General features: G+C 41.2%; 1 protein-coding gene across 1 annotated transcript in view; it reads left to right on the top strand.

Annotated features, from left to right (window-relative positions):
- TENM1 (teneurin transmembrane protein 1) overlaps positions 1-17,048 on the top strand; it is a 310,397-nt gene that overhangs the window by 272,850 nt on the left and 20,499 nt on the right. Inside the window, exons 24-25 of the mRNA XM_079318538.1 lie at positions 11,638-12,004; positions 13,774-14,284. Coding sequence (XP_079174664.1) covers positions 11,638-12,004; positions 13,774-14,284 — 878 coding nt within the window. The remainder of the gene's footprint in view (positions 1-11,637; positions 12,005-13,773; positions 14,285-17,048) is intronic.

The raw sequence follows: 17,048 nt of genomic DNA, 5'->3' as shown, positions 1-17,048 counted from the left end.
ATAATCATCTTGTTCTCTGGTTCTTTTTACTCTACTGCTTAATTTCATATCCTTTCTTCTCTGGCTTTGCTGGAGTACCAGAAAACATAACTAGAGTGGAAGTCGTGGCCCCAGCAAAGTCAGGAACTGTTTTGTCACTGACTTCAGTGGAACTAGGACTTCACCAGGCTTAATTGAAAGGGTAGTGAGGGGTGAGTGTGTAGCAAGGAGTGACTGTACCTCACAAGAAAGTACGTGCTTCTGAGAAATAGACCAGAACAGGTCTTCACTGAGGTGCTTTCAAACCTTTTCACAAATGAGACATCCCTCCAATTAATTAAGTGTTACTCATAGGAGACCATAAGTCTATACAAAATCATTCCAGCTGTAATAGCATATGCAGGAGCAAGCAGCCACTAGCATACATGCTTTGAAGCAAAACCAATTTGAAGGGCATTTTAGAAAAGGATCTTCAGGTATAAGGGCAAATAATCTTTTCCCAGAGGTACAGGATCAGCTAAGTAGCCTCTCTTCAACAGGAGTTGAGAGAAAAGAGACTCATAAGATTAGGACCTCAGGTGAAAAAAAGTCAGAGAGATCATAAATCAAACTTGTAGGTGTATAATGTGATTTTTTTGAATATCAAACAGAAAGCAGGCTGGTTTCATCAGAACTAATTTATATTCCAGTCAAATTATTCTATCAGTGAAGTTAAAATATTAGTCATAGATGCAGGATAGCATCCAATCCACACTGCAATTTCTCCCTTAAAGCCCAAATATTGTTTGTACTGGACACCTACAAAACAGCAATTTATTTCAATTATCTGCCATAAATAATCCCTTATGACTGAGTAAAAGACTGTGTACATTTTAATGAACTCATCCAGCCATTGCATCCTTTCCTTTGATTGTTAGGCTGATGTTAGACACTTGATGGGGAAGTGAAGGAGACCTCTGCTCATGACTTCCTTCTTACTTCCTGCTACACAGAGACAGGTTTTAATTCTTTTTTTTTCGAAATTTGTTTCTAATAAACAACTGCAAGAAGGAAAAATCTTCTGTAAGAATTTTATGGCTGGTGAGAAGGGAGCAGCTCAGTCCTGAGTCCTGGTGCTCTCAGATCCATTCTTCCAACTAGAAGAAATCTCCACACTGACCAAATGCTGCCTGCACATGCACAAAGCCCTTGCACATAACCACCCACCAATTCCAGCTCATCCAAGCTGCCTTACCACCCCCAGACTTTCTCCAGCTCACCCACCACCCGTGGCACACTGCCCAGCTCCACAAACCCCTGACCCTCTCTTAAGCCATCTGGGGAATGGGTTCCCAGATGAAAAGCCTGTCTTATTTTGGGCTCTCCTATCAGTCTTTCATGTGCAACCAACTTCTCTCAATGCTCCACCTTTTATTCCATATGTGCAAGTAGCCTTTGATTATGTCTCTTATGTAAATATGTTTCAGTATGATGGAGTCAAGTGGATCAGTTATTTTTGCAGAGGCCATCTCTACTGTGTTGATTTGCACTGCAGAAAATGTTCAGTTCAGCTTTGCCAGACTGGTGGGAGTCTGCAGAGTGTTGAGATATATCAGTTACTACATCATTCTTTTTTCATCTTTGCAGAGACATAATGGACAAAACATAAGCATGAAGGAGATATTGCTATTGATCTGTTATCTCTGTGTGCACATACCACTGTGGCTGTATATATGCAGGTGTGTGTGGTTTCTCCATAACTGCTCAGCTCCATCCTGGGCTCCAAGCCCCAAGTCAGTCTGCTAAGGAGAGAATGTGGGTGTGGAAAAGAATGTGCAGAGCCAAGCCAAGCAGGCCATGTGCTTCCTTTTGTTGTAATCAAGTGGTTCATCCACTACCAAGGTTTGCCTGTGATTTAAGAAGCAGCTGTTTTGATGGAGGCAATTCCTACTTTAGCCATGTTTTTTAAAATTGTCAGGACAGGAACTGTGTGCATGTTGCTTTCCTCCTCTCACCAAGCAGCCCTTCACGTATTTTTGGGCTAAAGGACCTCCCACAGATGTAACAGGTTTTTTGCATTATGAAATGAATAACAATAATAACTAAGCTCTGTGTGAAGCTGTCTTTACTGCCTCTGTTCCAAACCTTTTGGGTTTCACATATTCTGGTTTTGCCATTTGGAAATGTTGTACAACATTTATTTTTTTTTAAGGGAGGGCCCAGGGATGCAACAACCAAATGGGTTGTCATAAGTCTGGAGTTTGAGTGCAGGGCAGGTTTGGGGGCAGCAGACACCAGAGGTGGTCTGTCCTGCAGAGATGTCACACCCTGCAGAAACAGGAATTCTTGCATTGGCTTGCTCAGAGTAAGTACTGTGGCAGGAGCTACAGCCTGGGCAGTGACAGCTAAAAATGCCTGATTTGGCCTCTCCATGATACCATGTTTGCTGCAGCATCTTTTCTACTACTGGCTGTGCCAAGGGAAAAAATAATGAAAAGACATTGTGTCGGTGGAGGAAAAAAATTGCAAATGTCAAGACAGAAATGGGTTCTACCCATTTGTATTGTGCCACACAGAGGGCTTAAAGCTGTGCATCGTGGGGTTCAGGTCACAGAGACCTGCAAGCAGAATGACAGAGAGCATGGTTTCATACAGTATGTTACTGTGACAGTAACACATTTACAAACAAATTAGTTTAAAATGTCTGAAGGACATTCAGCTTTTACAAACTGGGCCTCATCTCCTGCTGATAGCTTCCTTTGGGATGAGTATGGCATGCAAAATGATACACTGCCTTGGAGAATAAATTTACGAAGTTTAGCAATGTAGGTCACATTTCAGGAAATCATAAATGTCTGAACATCACTCAATAGCCATTCAATCAACTGCTTAAAACAAAATGGGAAACTGAACAGCATGGAGAGAACCAGGGAAAGTCATGACATGATGTAAAACCCTTTAGGTCCTTCATCTATATGTATTTTTTTAATTCCTTTTTTTTTTTTTGGTCATTTCAGAATTAAAATTCTTTGTCCATATCAACAGTGACAATAAAGCCAATGTGATTTTTGCTTATTGCTACAAAGAGCCATAAATCTGTTGGGTGGCTCATGAAAGGTGTGCCAAAAATTTAGGGAATCAGAAGAGTTCAAATGGTTTGTATAAGTAGTCTAGTCCTACGGAGCTAATTTAATTTTTAAAATTTTTTTGTATGCTTTCAGCCAGCCAGAAGGATTTATGGTATTTGCTTCATTTTTTTTTTTTCTGTATTGGTTTGAAGGAATAAGAAAGAGATTTTAAAAGGACATTTCTAGACCTAGTACTTGCTTGGAATTTCTTTAGCTTTCTGGAACTAGAAACTGCTAGAAGGCTGAGATGCAGATATTGAGGACCTTGCTAGAGATGCCAGGGGTCATTCTGAAGGCATCTAGGGCTTTTTGAGGTATGGGGCCTTTCTAAATCTACAACTTATGGAGCAGGGGAATCCATGGCTTCTGGAGCATGGCTAGAGAACCACTGCATCTTTCTCCTGTGAGAGTTTGAAGCCCTTTTAGAGATTTTTCTTAGAGCCTGCCTAGCATTTCTGTGGAGCCCTTTGAGCCTTTCTAGGCCTGAAGCCATTCTTTGCCTTTCTAGATCTAGAACTCAGCTACTGAAAATCAAAATTTATTGATCTGACTAGGAACCTGATGCAAAGCTAATTTTAAAATCTCTTTCAAAATCTCTTTTCTAGAGCCTTTTTGGAAGGCAAGAAAAGAGAATACCTCTCCTTCTACATCCAAGTTAATCCATCACAGACTTGAGATATGTTGTTGAGTCAAGTGGTAGTTATTGAATTTTACTTAAAAAAACCTTAGTCCTAAACATTATCCTTGTAAGCTGTTCTGGCACAGTCTGACAATGCATATCCAAATATGCATCACAGCAGTAACCAAAGCCCTGAACTGACAGAAATTTAAAGCAGAGTGCCTGCTTACAGTCTCAGACTAGAATCAAACATTCTCCAGTGCATTTTCTTGTATTTAATCAAAATAAATGCTCACACAGAAGGGTTGCTGCACAGAGTGCTATTGTTTGTTCTGCAAGATTCAAGGTGCCTAAATTTGTTTCTGTTAGCTGTTTGAAGTCTTACAGCAGTGTGTGTTTGCTTTCCATTCAGCACTACAGCTAGTTTGTTTGCATTCATTTACCTCAGTTGAAAGACCTGTTATGAAAGATTAGTTGCAGAAAATAAACTTGTGGTAACAATTGATCTTGGTGCTAATTTCTGTAAAAGTATGAACTCAAACTACTACTTTTGCTTATTCTGCCTACCATTGTTATAACTATGAGGGAAAAAAATATATAACTGAAAGATAATCATGAAACTTCTTTGTAGCTGTTTTAACTCTCTGCTACAATTTAGTAAAGAATTAGTTCAGTCTTACAATGGAATTTTAAAACCTATTAATACTGAATTGTGTAACATTGCAGAAGTTTGCCATAGAAGATGCCCTGTCATAAGCATGAATTGCAGGATAGCTATCTTTCCATCCTGTTTTCTTTCCCTTGCAGAAGTTATATTTGCAAGTTTAACTCATAAGGGAAAGCTTAAATCACAGAAGTGAATTTGATTTTCTTGTGAAAGCTGTGGAGTTGGCATTTGTTCTGATCCTTGTGGGAATGTGTTTCACAGCCCTGATCTGTCTGAGGAGCAGTGTTGGCTCCCACATCTCAGCTGGAAACCTGGCAGCAGCTTCCCCTAGTCCCACTTTCTGCCCACCCCTGGAGTTAAAGGAGCTCTGCCCTGAGGAGCAGAGCTGTTGTCAGAGGCAGGCAGTTTCCTGGGCACAAATCTTCAGGAAGTTTTAATTTCAAGAATTTAATTTAAATTCCCGTTCTGAGTTTGACTCAGAATTCAGGGAAGAGTCTGAGTATTTGGGTGATACATTCACAGTGGCTGGTGTTGCTGAAAGGCAGGGAGTTTGCCTTTTTCAGTTTTGGAAATTCTATTTATCCTTTCATCCTCTCAGTTTTCAGGCCAGATGCTTTTATGAACCTCAGCAGTTACTGGAAACAAAAGACACAATAATGTGCTAGCTCCAGCCTCTCACTGTTCTCAAACAGCTCTTAATTACTGACTCAATTAAAGCTTTTCCAGATACTCCTTTCACCTTATCTGCATTGGCAGCACACTGGCTTTCTCTATCCAGAATTTCTGATCCCAAAACAGAGAGATGAAGCCAAAACTCAAGATTTATGCAACCCCACTTTTGTACCATCTTGTCTGACAAGCCCCAGGACCTGGAACTGAGAGTTACAAAGTGAGGCAGAATGGAGCCAGTCCTGTTATTAGCTAGATTTCCACCTGGTCCCATTCCCTCCTTTTGGCTGTGCAAATTACCTGCAGCAGCATGTTTGGAGGACATCTGTTCCCACTCCAGCACTGGAGACATGCTTGGGTTAGATTCAAATTCATGGTCTATTTTGAGATATTTTAATTGAAGAGTCTAAGATTCCTCCTCTCACAGGTACCAGTCTGTTCTAAATACTTTATAAATTCCTTCTGGGCATTTATAAAGTGTTTCTTTCTTAGCCTGTGTAAACCATGGGTACCATGTTTAAACAGACTTAAATGGCTTAGCAGTCTAAGTCCTATTGATTTCATAGTCAGTGTGCTTATGTGACACTGGATAATATTCCCTCTATTGTTAAATAAAGACGATTTGAAAACCATCCCCATAGAAATAAACTTTTCCTATCGATTTACTAGACCCCAGATATGGTCTTTGAAGGTGTGAAGGAGTAAAACATAACAAGAAATTATGAAACAAGAAGAGAGCTGTGAAGTGAGAGCACAGCAAGTCTTGTGGCGAGTAAAGCAAAGACAGGCAGTGAAAACTGTGGAAGTGGTGCCTTTCCTTCTTACTCCTGCAACAGGTCCCTCATCAGCTGGAAATAATTGACAGCAAAAGCAGGTTGGCAGGGAGACTGTCTGAGCCAAGATCCTGCAGAAATGGTGGCCTCAGACCTCTGAGCTGCATCTGTAAATGTGCCACAGCTGCTTACCCAGCCCAGGGTAGAAAACAGCAGCCATTAGGCTGTAAAACTAATTTATTTGGGTTTTTCACTGGGGACAAGTGAGTGCAGAGAGCAATATTTGTGAAGGCTAGTGCAGGGACTGCTACAGCTGAATTGTAAAATTCTGGATTTTATACTATGCAGCATCAGAAGCAGGAGACAAAGGGTCCTCCAGCGTGGGATGAGGCTGTAATCCCACTGTAGGGAAGGGTTCCCTAGTGTCAAACCACAGGACCCAAATTGTGTTGCTGTGTACCACTAAGAAAGGAGCAAAGCTGATGAGGGGAGCTGATAGTGTCAGTGTCAACAAAAGGAAGAGTGTGGAGCGAGAGCAGACTGACAGAAAAGGATGAAAAAATATCCATGATTGTCAACACAAAAAAAAAAAGTAGAGAAAAATATCTGTAGTGAGACATCCTGTGAAGAGTTCAGGGAAGCAGAACCAGTCTCCTTCAGCCTTGTAAAGTACCAGCTCACTCCTAATAGCCTGCCTGTGTGAGTCCTTCCTTGGAGTCACTTCTTTCCCAGGAGGAAGGAGAAAGAAGGGTTTATGTAGGAAGAGAGAAAAATGCTATTTAGAAGGACATTGTGGTGAGTAAAAGGGTTTGGCCTGGGAACAACATCTGAAGTGAGTGTAAGGAGGACCCATGAGAAGGGCACGAAGCTGCATCAGGGGAGACCTAGATTGGATATTAGGAAAAGGCTCTTCACCCAGAGGATGGTCAGGCACTAGAACAGCCTGTTCATAGCCTGACAGAGTTCAAGGAGCATTATCCAAATGTCCTCAGGCACATGGTGTGAATTTTGGGGCTGTGCTGTGCAAGATCAGGAGTGGGACTCGATACATGCAGGTCCTTCCCTCTAAGGATATTCTGTGTCTCTTAAGATAAATAAAAGGAGATTTTAAAAAGGAAGTTAGCAGCAAAAGAGAAATACAGTAGAGGCCATGAGCAGATGTGCAAGTGCATATCATAGAGCTGAAGAAAGGCAGAGGTATCATAAACAGAATTGCTTGAAGCTGAGCAGCACAGATAGGAAGTAATCCATCAGTCAGGACTATCAGAAAAATTTTGGCAGGAATTTCATGCTACTACATGAAATTGAATCAAAATAAACAAGCAATACGTGGCAAGAAATCAAAGTAATGGTGAAGCCTTTCTAGCGATTTATGCAGCTTCTTTTAATCCATGATAAATAAGACTTATCCCAGTGAAATTTACCCCCACAACCAAACAGTTAAGCACTTGAAACTGGCATTTGCAACAAGGATAGATTTTTCACTCTTTACTTGTCTTACTTTGATATGAACGGTATCAATTGTTTGATATGATTTGTTTAAAACGGTACCAAAAATGGCTCAGCCATCAAATGTCATGCAAAATGTGCAGAAAGTTTTTTCCATATGTTCAAAACCAAAAGTGAAGCAGTGTTCTTCACAAACTAACCCATGGATGTGTGTACATCTTCAGGCACATATGGCTACGTATATGTGTGGACTCTCCTAGCAGTGCCATTGGGCAAAAAACTCATGCTGTCAATTTAGTTGTCAAGCTTTGCTGTGGGAAAATGGAGTGGGTCTGTGTGACAGAGTTTGCATTAGCAGGGGAGCTGCTTCTGTGAGAAGCCCCCATGTCCAGTGGATCCAGGGTCAGCTGGCACCACGATGGACCCAATGCTGGCCAAGGCATTAGCAGCAGTGCTAACACTCCTGGGACAATGCTTCTAAGAAGGAGAAAAAAGCCTCCTCAAGAGAGAGAAGTGAAAATATGTGAGAGGAGCAGCTCTGCAGACTCTCAGGTCAATGAAGGAGGAGGACATGCTCTAGGTGCTGGAGCAGAAATTCCTTTGCAGCCTGTGTTGCGACCCATAGTGAGATCTCCCGGTGAAAATTCATTTAAATTAAAGTCACCTTAGTGCACTTTGTGTTTTCCAGAGCACTTGACATGAAAAAATGTATTAGAAAGCCAGACTTGTGGGTGTTAGTTTTTCACTTCTCAAATCAGAGATGGATTATTAGATATAGCTGGAGTCTCTATGTGGACAGTTAAATGCTGAATTCCCAGAAAAGCTGGTATGTTAATACTTACATGCAAAAATTCTCATTGCTCAAGGGTTCACTTGTTTTGCCAGTGATTTCTATTGCATATACTCAGTCTCCTGTGAACCAAACCAGAATTGTCACCTGAAAATTTCAGTCTGTGAAGAGTAAACAAACCCTGGCTGGTTGTTTATAATGGGATAATCAGCAATGCCATTTCTTGGTCACTGCTCAAAAAAAAAAAAAATTTAAAAAGCCCCATGGAATATAAGAAAAAATGCTTCTAATTGGCCCAATTTTGAGTTTAAAAAAACATTGATATATGGAAAATGACTTTTCCACATGGACTTGTGAAGCACTGCTTTAAATTTAAAGGTGTATTAACTAATTTCATATTCTAACTCTAACTGAGGTTTTGTCTGGAAAAACTTGGTAGTAGGCACAGTGGTATCAGATGAAAATTGAGGTGCTTCTCTGTAATATGTTTATTGCCTTTGAATGAAGCACAACTGATGGTTTGGTCACAGAATCTGCCAGAGGGCAGCTTGCTTTAACGAGAAGTAAACAACCAGTGACTTTTCAAGGTAAGAGTGAACCTGAGGGTGCAGTTACACTTCAGCTTAAGCTGATTTAGGTGATTCGTTTTTTGCCAGCAAACTGTCCTGCACCTGCTCTCTGCTGGAACACATGAACTGGCCTTGCTGCTGGGGACTGCACTGGGAGAGGGGAGGAAACAGTCCCATCTTACATCAGTTTAAGGTGTCATGAAGGCTAATCCTGACAGGAACAGGGCAGATTTTTTCTAAATCTGTGAAATTCTTGTTCAGATTAGGAATGCTCAGTGATTTGTGGTTTTTGTGTGTTTGATTTTAACTGGGCTATTTCACCTTTTTCCCCCGTCCAATTTCACCAGCACAAGCTTGCAGTATACAGCAGCTGGTTTTTATGCTGCAATCTCCAGACAGGTGTATGCTACCTTTAATTCTTCAGATGTAATTTAACCACAGATACATCCATGACTGCTTTAAACCACAGAAGGGAAGCTGTAGGAATAACCTTCAGTTAGCTTTGCAGAGCAGAGAGCTGGGCAGCAGTTCTGGTGTAGTAACAAAAATCGTTTGGATGTTTCCAACTAAAATTTTATTTATATTTACCTCACTGCATCTAGTTTTACAGATGTGAGCAGTATGAAAGCAAATATGCTTGCAGTTAACAGCTGTTAAGCTTTAGGCACACTGCTTCAAGTGAAATGTGCAGATGCATAAGAGTTTCTTCTATCTCAGTAAACCAAATCAGCCTCAAATAAACCAGAGAAAAAGTTGTTTAGGCCCAAACCAGTCCCTGTTTATCTGCAGGACACCAGACATACCTTCACAGTGGGAGGAATTCACATTATTTGCTGAGCAAAGGCAATGCAGCTGGTCCACAAAAAAATACTAGCTATCAAAACATGGCAGGTACTAGGCAAGGTCATTGTGGTAAAATAGATGGTTTTGTCCCAGATTTTTAATTGTGAATAATCTAGTTACAGTTAGTTAAAGATTGTTTTTACAGCAGTGTCATCTGTGGAGGTTCTTAAAGTTGAAGGTGTGTATTTGCCATTAAAATTAATCCATCTACTTTGGTAGAAACAGCAATTATTATTCTGCATTAAAAGGTGCATTGCAAATATGGTTTTTTCCGAGCTCCCTGGAGAAAGCCACATGGAGGTTTTTCTTTTAAGGGAAGAGTTTTATTTGGTGTCCCTGTGAACTCCCAGCTGAAGCAAGAGCTAACAGTGGTGTGCAAACCAGGCTCAGAGCAGTGGGTGGAACCCAGGCAGCCATACGTGTACAGAAATTAGCACTGTTATGGGAAGAATCTGTTTCCAACTGCTTCACCACATTTAGCATCATTTGGAAGGACTCGACCACCTGGTTCAGAAGAAATCTTGAGCCCAACAGCATTAGTCTTAATGCCAGTAATGATGCTGTCTGATCAAAAGGGCTGGGCACAAGGAGGAATTGGATTGCTCTATGAGCCTTTGTAGTTGTACAGGATGAGACATGGCAGCCACAGTGCCCTCACAGTACCAAAACACCAGTTACCAAAACAACAGTGCACTTCTGGAAATAAGATTATTCAGGAAATACTGCTACTGGAGAAGGGAGAGATTTGGCATCCAGCCTGGTTGCTGAGCTGACCCCAGGCAAGCAGGTGGCTGGTGATGGCCTCACACTCCACCATATGGTATTGCTCAGTGCTGAGCATTGTGTTAGCATCAGCAGTCTCTACATTCATAGGGCTTTTAATTAGCACGGTGGAAAAATGAACAAAACCAGCATCAAAATCAGTAAGTGGAATAGGGAAAGCTTCTGTGACATATAAAGCATATAAAACAGTTACGTTTTAGGCTAATAATTACTGTCTTCTGATGATTGAAATATTCAGACCAGAAAAATTCCGCTCAGATAAAAGCAGCCATCTCTTCGTCAAGGGTAACAAGTAAAGCATCCTGAGACAGACAGAAATATGATCTCTTGCAATCTCAGGGGCTCAGTTGTTTTCTGACCTTTCCAGAGACAAGCTGGAGTCCAAATCTCTGCTGGCCATGAGCTGGGGAGAGGGATGAGCCTGCTCTGTTGTTGTTTCCCAGTTCAGCAATCCTGTGCTGCCTTTCTCAGCAGAAGTAGTTTGAAGCTCTGGCCAGCACATGCTGTAATCAGCAGCCTGTGTACTGGTTGCCTTTCAGGTTGACAAACAGCCCCACTTTTAATTTGCATCATGTTTAATTCCTCCAGATCACAATGCAAAAAGTATCAGATGAGTGAGGTAATTTTTCTGTTATTTTCTCCACCTGGGTTTGAACCTACCTTTGGCTGGCACTCTCACCTGCACAGAGAAGGGCAAAAAGCTGCCCTTAAGTGTGACAAATTTACTTAATCCATGATGGAAATAATGAGTTCACAAAGCAAAGCCATTATAAATAATTAGGCTTGGCAACATTATCATACAAAGTAAGATATATTGATGTATTATTTTGTTAAAAATATCAAGCTTATATTTCTTGTGGCATGTAAGTCTTATTAACATTACTTGCTTAGTAAATAAATAGTGGAAATGTGTCCTATTTTTCTGGTATGTCATTTTCCTTTTGTGCTAACAGGCAATTAAAGTGTTACGACATTGACAACCTCTCACTGTTTTCTACTCTGCCAGCATTGACTGCAACCTTGAAACAATAACATTCAGACCTAGAAAATTTTCTGGCTGATGTTGCATGACATGAAGTGTGTTTTTATTTGCATGACTGCATAGGTATAATAAAGTTTCCACTTTAATGGACTTGTGCAAATACCTCTCAGAGGGTGCTAAATTACTTTTCAAATCAAATTTGGTTCCACACTGGAGTGGGACCTCAGAAAAGAGTATGCTTGTTGAAATTTGTTCCAAACCTAATTAAAGGTACTAGAGAAGCAGCGCTGAGAAAATCTTCCAAGTGTCCTGATGATGTGATCAGAGATGGTTGAATAAAATCGCCATATTGCCTTAATCATTCTTTTTCCCTTTCTTTTCGTGCCTTCCCCTTACTATTTTTCCAGGTGCGGTTAGAGTGGCCGACAGACCTCACAGTGAACCCTCTGGACAATTCACTGTATGTCCTGGACAACAACATCGTGCTGCAGATCTCGGAGAGCAGGCGCGTGCGGATCATTGCGGGGCGCCCCATTCACTGCCAGGTGCCCGGCATCGACCACCTGCTGGTGAGCAAGGTGGCCATCCACTCCACGCTGGAGTCCGCCAGGGCCATCGCCGTGTCCCACGGCGGCGTGCTCTACATCGCAGAGACGGACGAGAGGAAAATCAACCGCATCCAGCAGGTCACCACCAACGGGGAAATCTCCGTCATTGCTGGAGCCCCGTCAGATTGTGACTGCAAGATTGATCCTAATTGTGATTGTTTTTCAGGTGAGGAGATGCTTGGTATTTCCTATCTGTTATCTGTTGAGATTCTCTGATATAGCTGCAGATCATCAAAGTAACAAGGGGAAGGAAAGACAAGCAGTGATTCCATTTCCTTGGAAAGCCCAAAACCTTATTAGCAGATCTTTGTGAATTTGATCCATTGAATTCTGAGATGTGAGTCTTCCATTGCCGCTGGAGGAACTTCAGGATGATCCTAGCTTTTTCTCTTTTGATACAATGATTATGCACTGTTTAGAATTAGTTCCAAGTCTGTCTTGCTCTGGCAGCTGCATTTGCCCTATTGAAGATGGTACCAAGTTGCACCTAAATGCTACTGGAACAGCCAGCCCTGCTCAGCAAGAAGAGTATCAAGGGGTTTCATATCAAGTGCAGAACACCATCTTATGCCTCCTCATCACTCATGTCATGCTGCACCACCAGCAAAATGGTGCAAACATATATTGTGCAGCATTTCTTTTTCTTTGTGTATTTTAAACTGGAGCAGCCAGTGCCAGGCCTGCAGTGCACTGCTGGACATTCTCAGCAGCACAGCCACTCTCCCCTGCATACACCAAAACAAAGTGTTTCTTTTGTTTTGAAAATGTAATGGGACAAAGGGCAGCATTCCCATAGCAGAGGTGCACAGTATGTTGCCATCTTGACATCTCTAAGAACTGCCATGTTCAGCTCCGTAATAATGTCATCATAATTCTTAAGCCTCTCACTTCAAGTAAAAGGTTAATTACTGACAAGAAAACATTAAGTATGTTGAGAACAGAGAGGAAAAAATGCAAATGGTCTTCTGAAGAAGATGGGTTGCTGACTGAGCATTGTAATGACAATCAGAGGCTCCTGTGCATTGCCAAGTGCTACCAGCTTTAGTGGTGGCTGCAGGAAACCAGTGAGGAACAGAATTCTGGACAGGATTCCTTTTGAGGAAAATTACTCTCAGTGCTGAGAGAAAAATGAAAAAAACTGTGGCAAATTTAGTGATTATGTCAGCCTGGTTTGGTGAAAGGCAGGGTCAGCTTGGCAGAAAGATCCACTGATTTTTCCATTTCCAAGGAAGCATAGGTTATGCTCAAACACTCCAGCAATTTCATGTCTCAGTCGGGAGGAGGAGAGCAATACACAAAGTAATGTGGTTATCACTAAGAGTGAAGTGTAATATGCTTTCTTACTAGTTACAGAAAATCCTGCTCATGTAAGCTCATTTTGATAGACACATACAGCCCATGATAATGCAAAAATAATTTTGAAACCTTAAATGACACAAAGTAAATTGTCAAATATTGAAAGGGATTGTTTCTCAAGGCACTTTTTGGCTACTGTTCTGATTCTGTTTTCCAGTAGTGCTGAGTTTTTAGTAAGTATAAACTGATCTTTCTTTCAGTATCATTTTAGCTGAAATACTAGGTTTATTTTTGTTTTGTTTACAACACAATTCTACTTTAACAACATGCCAACAGACATTAAGTAGGGAATGAAATCTCAGATCTTTTCTTTCACAAATCTGCCTTAAAGCTTTCCTGAACAGCAGGGTTTGGGACTCAGCAAAAATGCTGCGAATTAGATAATTTATATTCCTGTTTGTCTTCATTGAGACTAATTTAGAATCGCACCAACCTTAGATAATAGGGATTTAATTAGTTGGAAGAGGATATTGTTTTATTGACCTGTAAATGATACTGAGGAGAAGCAGTGTGTCAAGCTTAGGGGATCAGCTTGAACAAGGACATTAGAGATTGCTAAAATTACCATTTCTCCTCCAGGTGATGGTGGCTATGCCAAAGATGCAAAGCTGAAAGCGCCTTCTTCCCTGGCGGTGTCCCCCAATGACACGCTGTACGTGGCAGACCTGGGCAACGTGCGCATCCGCGCCGTGAGCCGCAACAAGGCTCACCTCAGCCACTCCAACCTGTACGAGATCGCCTCGCCCGCCGACCAGGAGCTCTACCAGTTCACCATCAACGGCACCCACCTGCACACGCTCAACCTCATCACCAGGGACTACATCTACAACTTCTCCTACAGCGGGGAGGGCGATGTGGGCACCATCACCAGCAGCAACGGGAACTCGGTTCACATCCGCAGGGACACCAGCGGGCTGCCCCTGTGGGTCGTGGTGCCAGGGGGCCAGGTCTACTGGCTCACCATAAGCAGCAATGGGGTTCTGAAGAGGGTGTATGCCCAAGGCTACAACCTGGCCCTGATGACATATCCTGGAAACACGGGCCTTTTAGCAACCAAGAGTGATGAAAACGGGTGGACGACTGTCTACGAGTAAGTCCACGACATTAAATGCCTGGTGCAAGGAACCCCATTTTAAACGAGCACTGAAACTTTTTTAGTTCTATCATGTAAAAAGACAACCTGCTACTAACGCTGTGTGAGACAGGAGAAGCAGTGCTGTTGCACAAGCTTTTAAAATGAAGCACTGCTGTTTCTGAGGTGCCTAAGCCTGTCATATGTAAAAGCTCTGTGCACAGTGCCTGTTAAGTACACCAAAATTGCCTGAAATTGTACTTCATTTGCACTTTCTTGTTGTGAATCTGTTTCTCTAAATGAAAATATGAGAGTTTTTTTTTTTTTTTTGTAACTTAAGTGGTACAGGCAAATTGTTATATGAATCAGGAATTTGCAAAATTCCTGAGGAGGGCAAAAAGGGGAAAATTAGCATACTCATCAGAGAAGGTAGTGTTGCAAAGGAAATTGAGAATCTCAGGAATATTCAAAGACAAGAGTGAGCTTGTCTCTATCAGCAGGGGAAGAAGATATATAGTAATAGCAAAAGGATATGTAATTGCAAAAGGCTGTAAATAAGGGGAGTAGGAAAAGCTTCATAAACATGATCATTGACAGAACTTCTAAAAAGCGAGACAAGACAGTTAAAGATGGAATCAGAACATCCCAATCTGGTCCCAGAGAAAGAACAACCCAAGAGAAAGTTCATTTTTGATTTATAAAGAGGTGTGCTGTATCAGGATTTCTTATTATTTATAATTGATTGTCATAATCCCTGTTTGACAATGCAACAAGTGCTGGATGGAAATCATATTCCTAGTTCAGAGTCCTTAAGGAGGATAATAGTACCTGTTTCCTGTGGAGTATAGGAGTTCATGGTCAAAAGCTAAAATGAAAACCATCCAGACTGTGAGATTTGAACAAAAAACACATTGGTAAGAAGTAATTTACTGCCTGAGTCACCTGGAGAGGTAGTTGAGTCCCTGTCATTACAGGTTATTAGAATTATGATTTCTTCAAATGAAAGTAGGATAAAAGCAGAGAAAACATTGCCTAGTATGTGGAGTTTTTTATTCAACAGGATATTTCTTCATCCTGTTCTCTATTATTCTGCCAAGGGCTAAATTAATAGGGTGGGCATAAGTATAAGCCATTAGAGAGGGCCTTTTGTACAATACATAGGAAAACAAAAGCATACAGGATCTTTCTGGTTCAGTTATCATCATCAAACATCCATTGATGGAGATTTAAACTCTGTTGCAACAACACAAAGCTCACTGTTACCCTGGTGCTGTTCAAACACTGATCAGAGTCACCTTTTATAAACAGAACTGACTGTAAATGTATGTATGCTTCTTTTTAATAATTTCAGTGCTGAGAATTAGCCATTTATATCCCTGCTTGATGATGGTGTCATTCCAGGCCACAGGGCAATGACACTTTCAAAGACCCTTTACAGTAGCTCCGAGTCATGTCTATTAAAATGCTGAACAGCAGGGCCCCCTTGTAGCAGGGCCTTGGCTGTTAGAGCATGGGAGAGCAGATTATTTTTAGTCATGTGCCTCTCTGTCCTGACATTCTTACTCTGTCCCACTGACATTGAGCATAAACCATTTCACACAACTATTGCTTGTTCCTCTTTTTAAAGTATGGCTCAAGTGCTGGAAGATCTTTTAAAGGACTTTACCTGCTTGCAAGTGCTTCCCACTCTGTGTAGCACAGATGAAGAAGTACCTGTGCCTTGGGAGGATTTATGTTATATATGTGATTCACACAAAGAAATTTTGCTAAATTAAACAGTTTTACATACTTTCCCAGCTTTAACTACAGGCTGAGTAACACTCTCTTCACCAATGCTTCGAGTTGTCCAGGCTTTGCATGACCACACACTCCTGCCAGCCTACATCAGTCAGGGAAAATTAACAGAATTACAACTTTAAGCATTACAAAAACAGCAACAAAATGAAATCATATCAATTAAATATAATTGTGTCATTACTATTTATGTTCAACCCAATATCTTAAGTCATTTTCATAATGCATTATAAATTCCTCAGTGGCTGAAACACAGAATGTCACCTGATCTGCTCCAGTCAGAGGAGCAGTGGGTTCTAATCACCTCTCTGCTGAATAGTTGTGCTTTCAGGAGACGCTGCTCACCTGCTGCCATGAATAGATCCATGGGCTGTGATGGCCTTAGTTATCTTTTACCCAGATACTGTTTTCCAGGGAGGTCACATTCTGTACTAGCAGCAATTTCAGTTTGAAAATTAAAATTTTTGGAAGGGTTTAGTTTTATATATTAATTGCTTGTGAGCACTTTGAGAATGCAGCATTGGAACTAAGAGCAACTTTCAAATTGGTTGAAATATCTTCTGTGCTTAAGCTAGATTTGAATTCACATCCAAAAGTTCAACCCATGGCACTGTCAAGCTGAAATAGGGATGAGTTTGCTTAACAACACATATCACACATACTTGGGAATATGAGCAAAGATAATGACCTGTTCAGAACATCTACCTATGTGTCAGATTCACTTGCAGAGGGAAATTACTAAGAGGTAGAAAACCACCTACAAAAGTACTTGTCATCCATCTGCTCTAATCTGATGGAATTGAAGTGCTAAAAGAGCTCTTGCATACAATTATAGCTAATGTATAATTTTAAGTCATCTAGATTTCTTTTAATATTGTGTCATTAAAGCTGTAAAAGGGGAGGGGAAGCACTGGCCCTCTATTAAATCAAGGACAAGAAAACACCTGGAAGAAACAACTGTCTGAAAAAATTAATTAGACCGCTTCCC

Source organism: Erithacus rubecula (assembly GCF_903797595.1).
Source record: "Erithacus rubecula genome assembly, chromosome: 15".
Classification (NCBI taxonomy): Eukaryota; Metazoa; Chordata; class Aves; order Passeriformes; family Muscicapidae; genus Erithacus; species Erithacus rubecula.
Note: the sequence above shows the minus strand (reverse complement) of the source record. Positions and strands in the feature narration are given on the sequence as shown.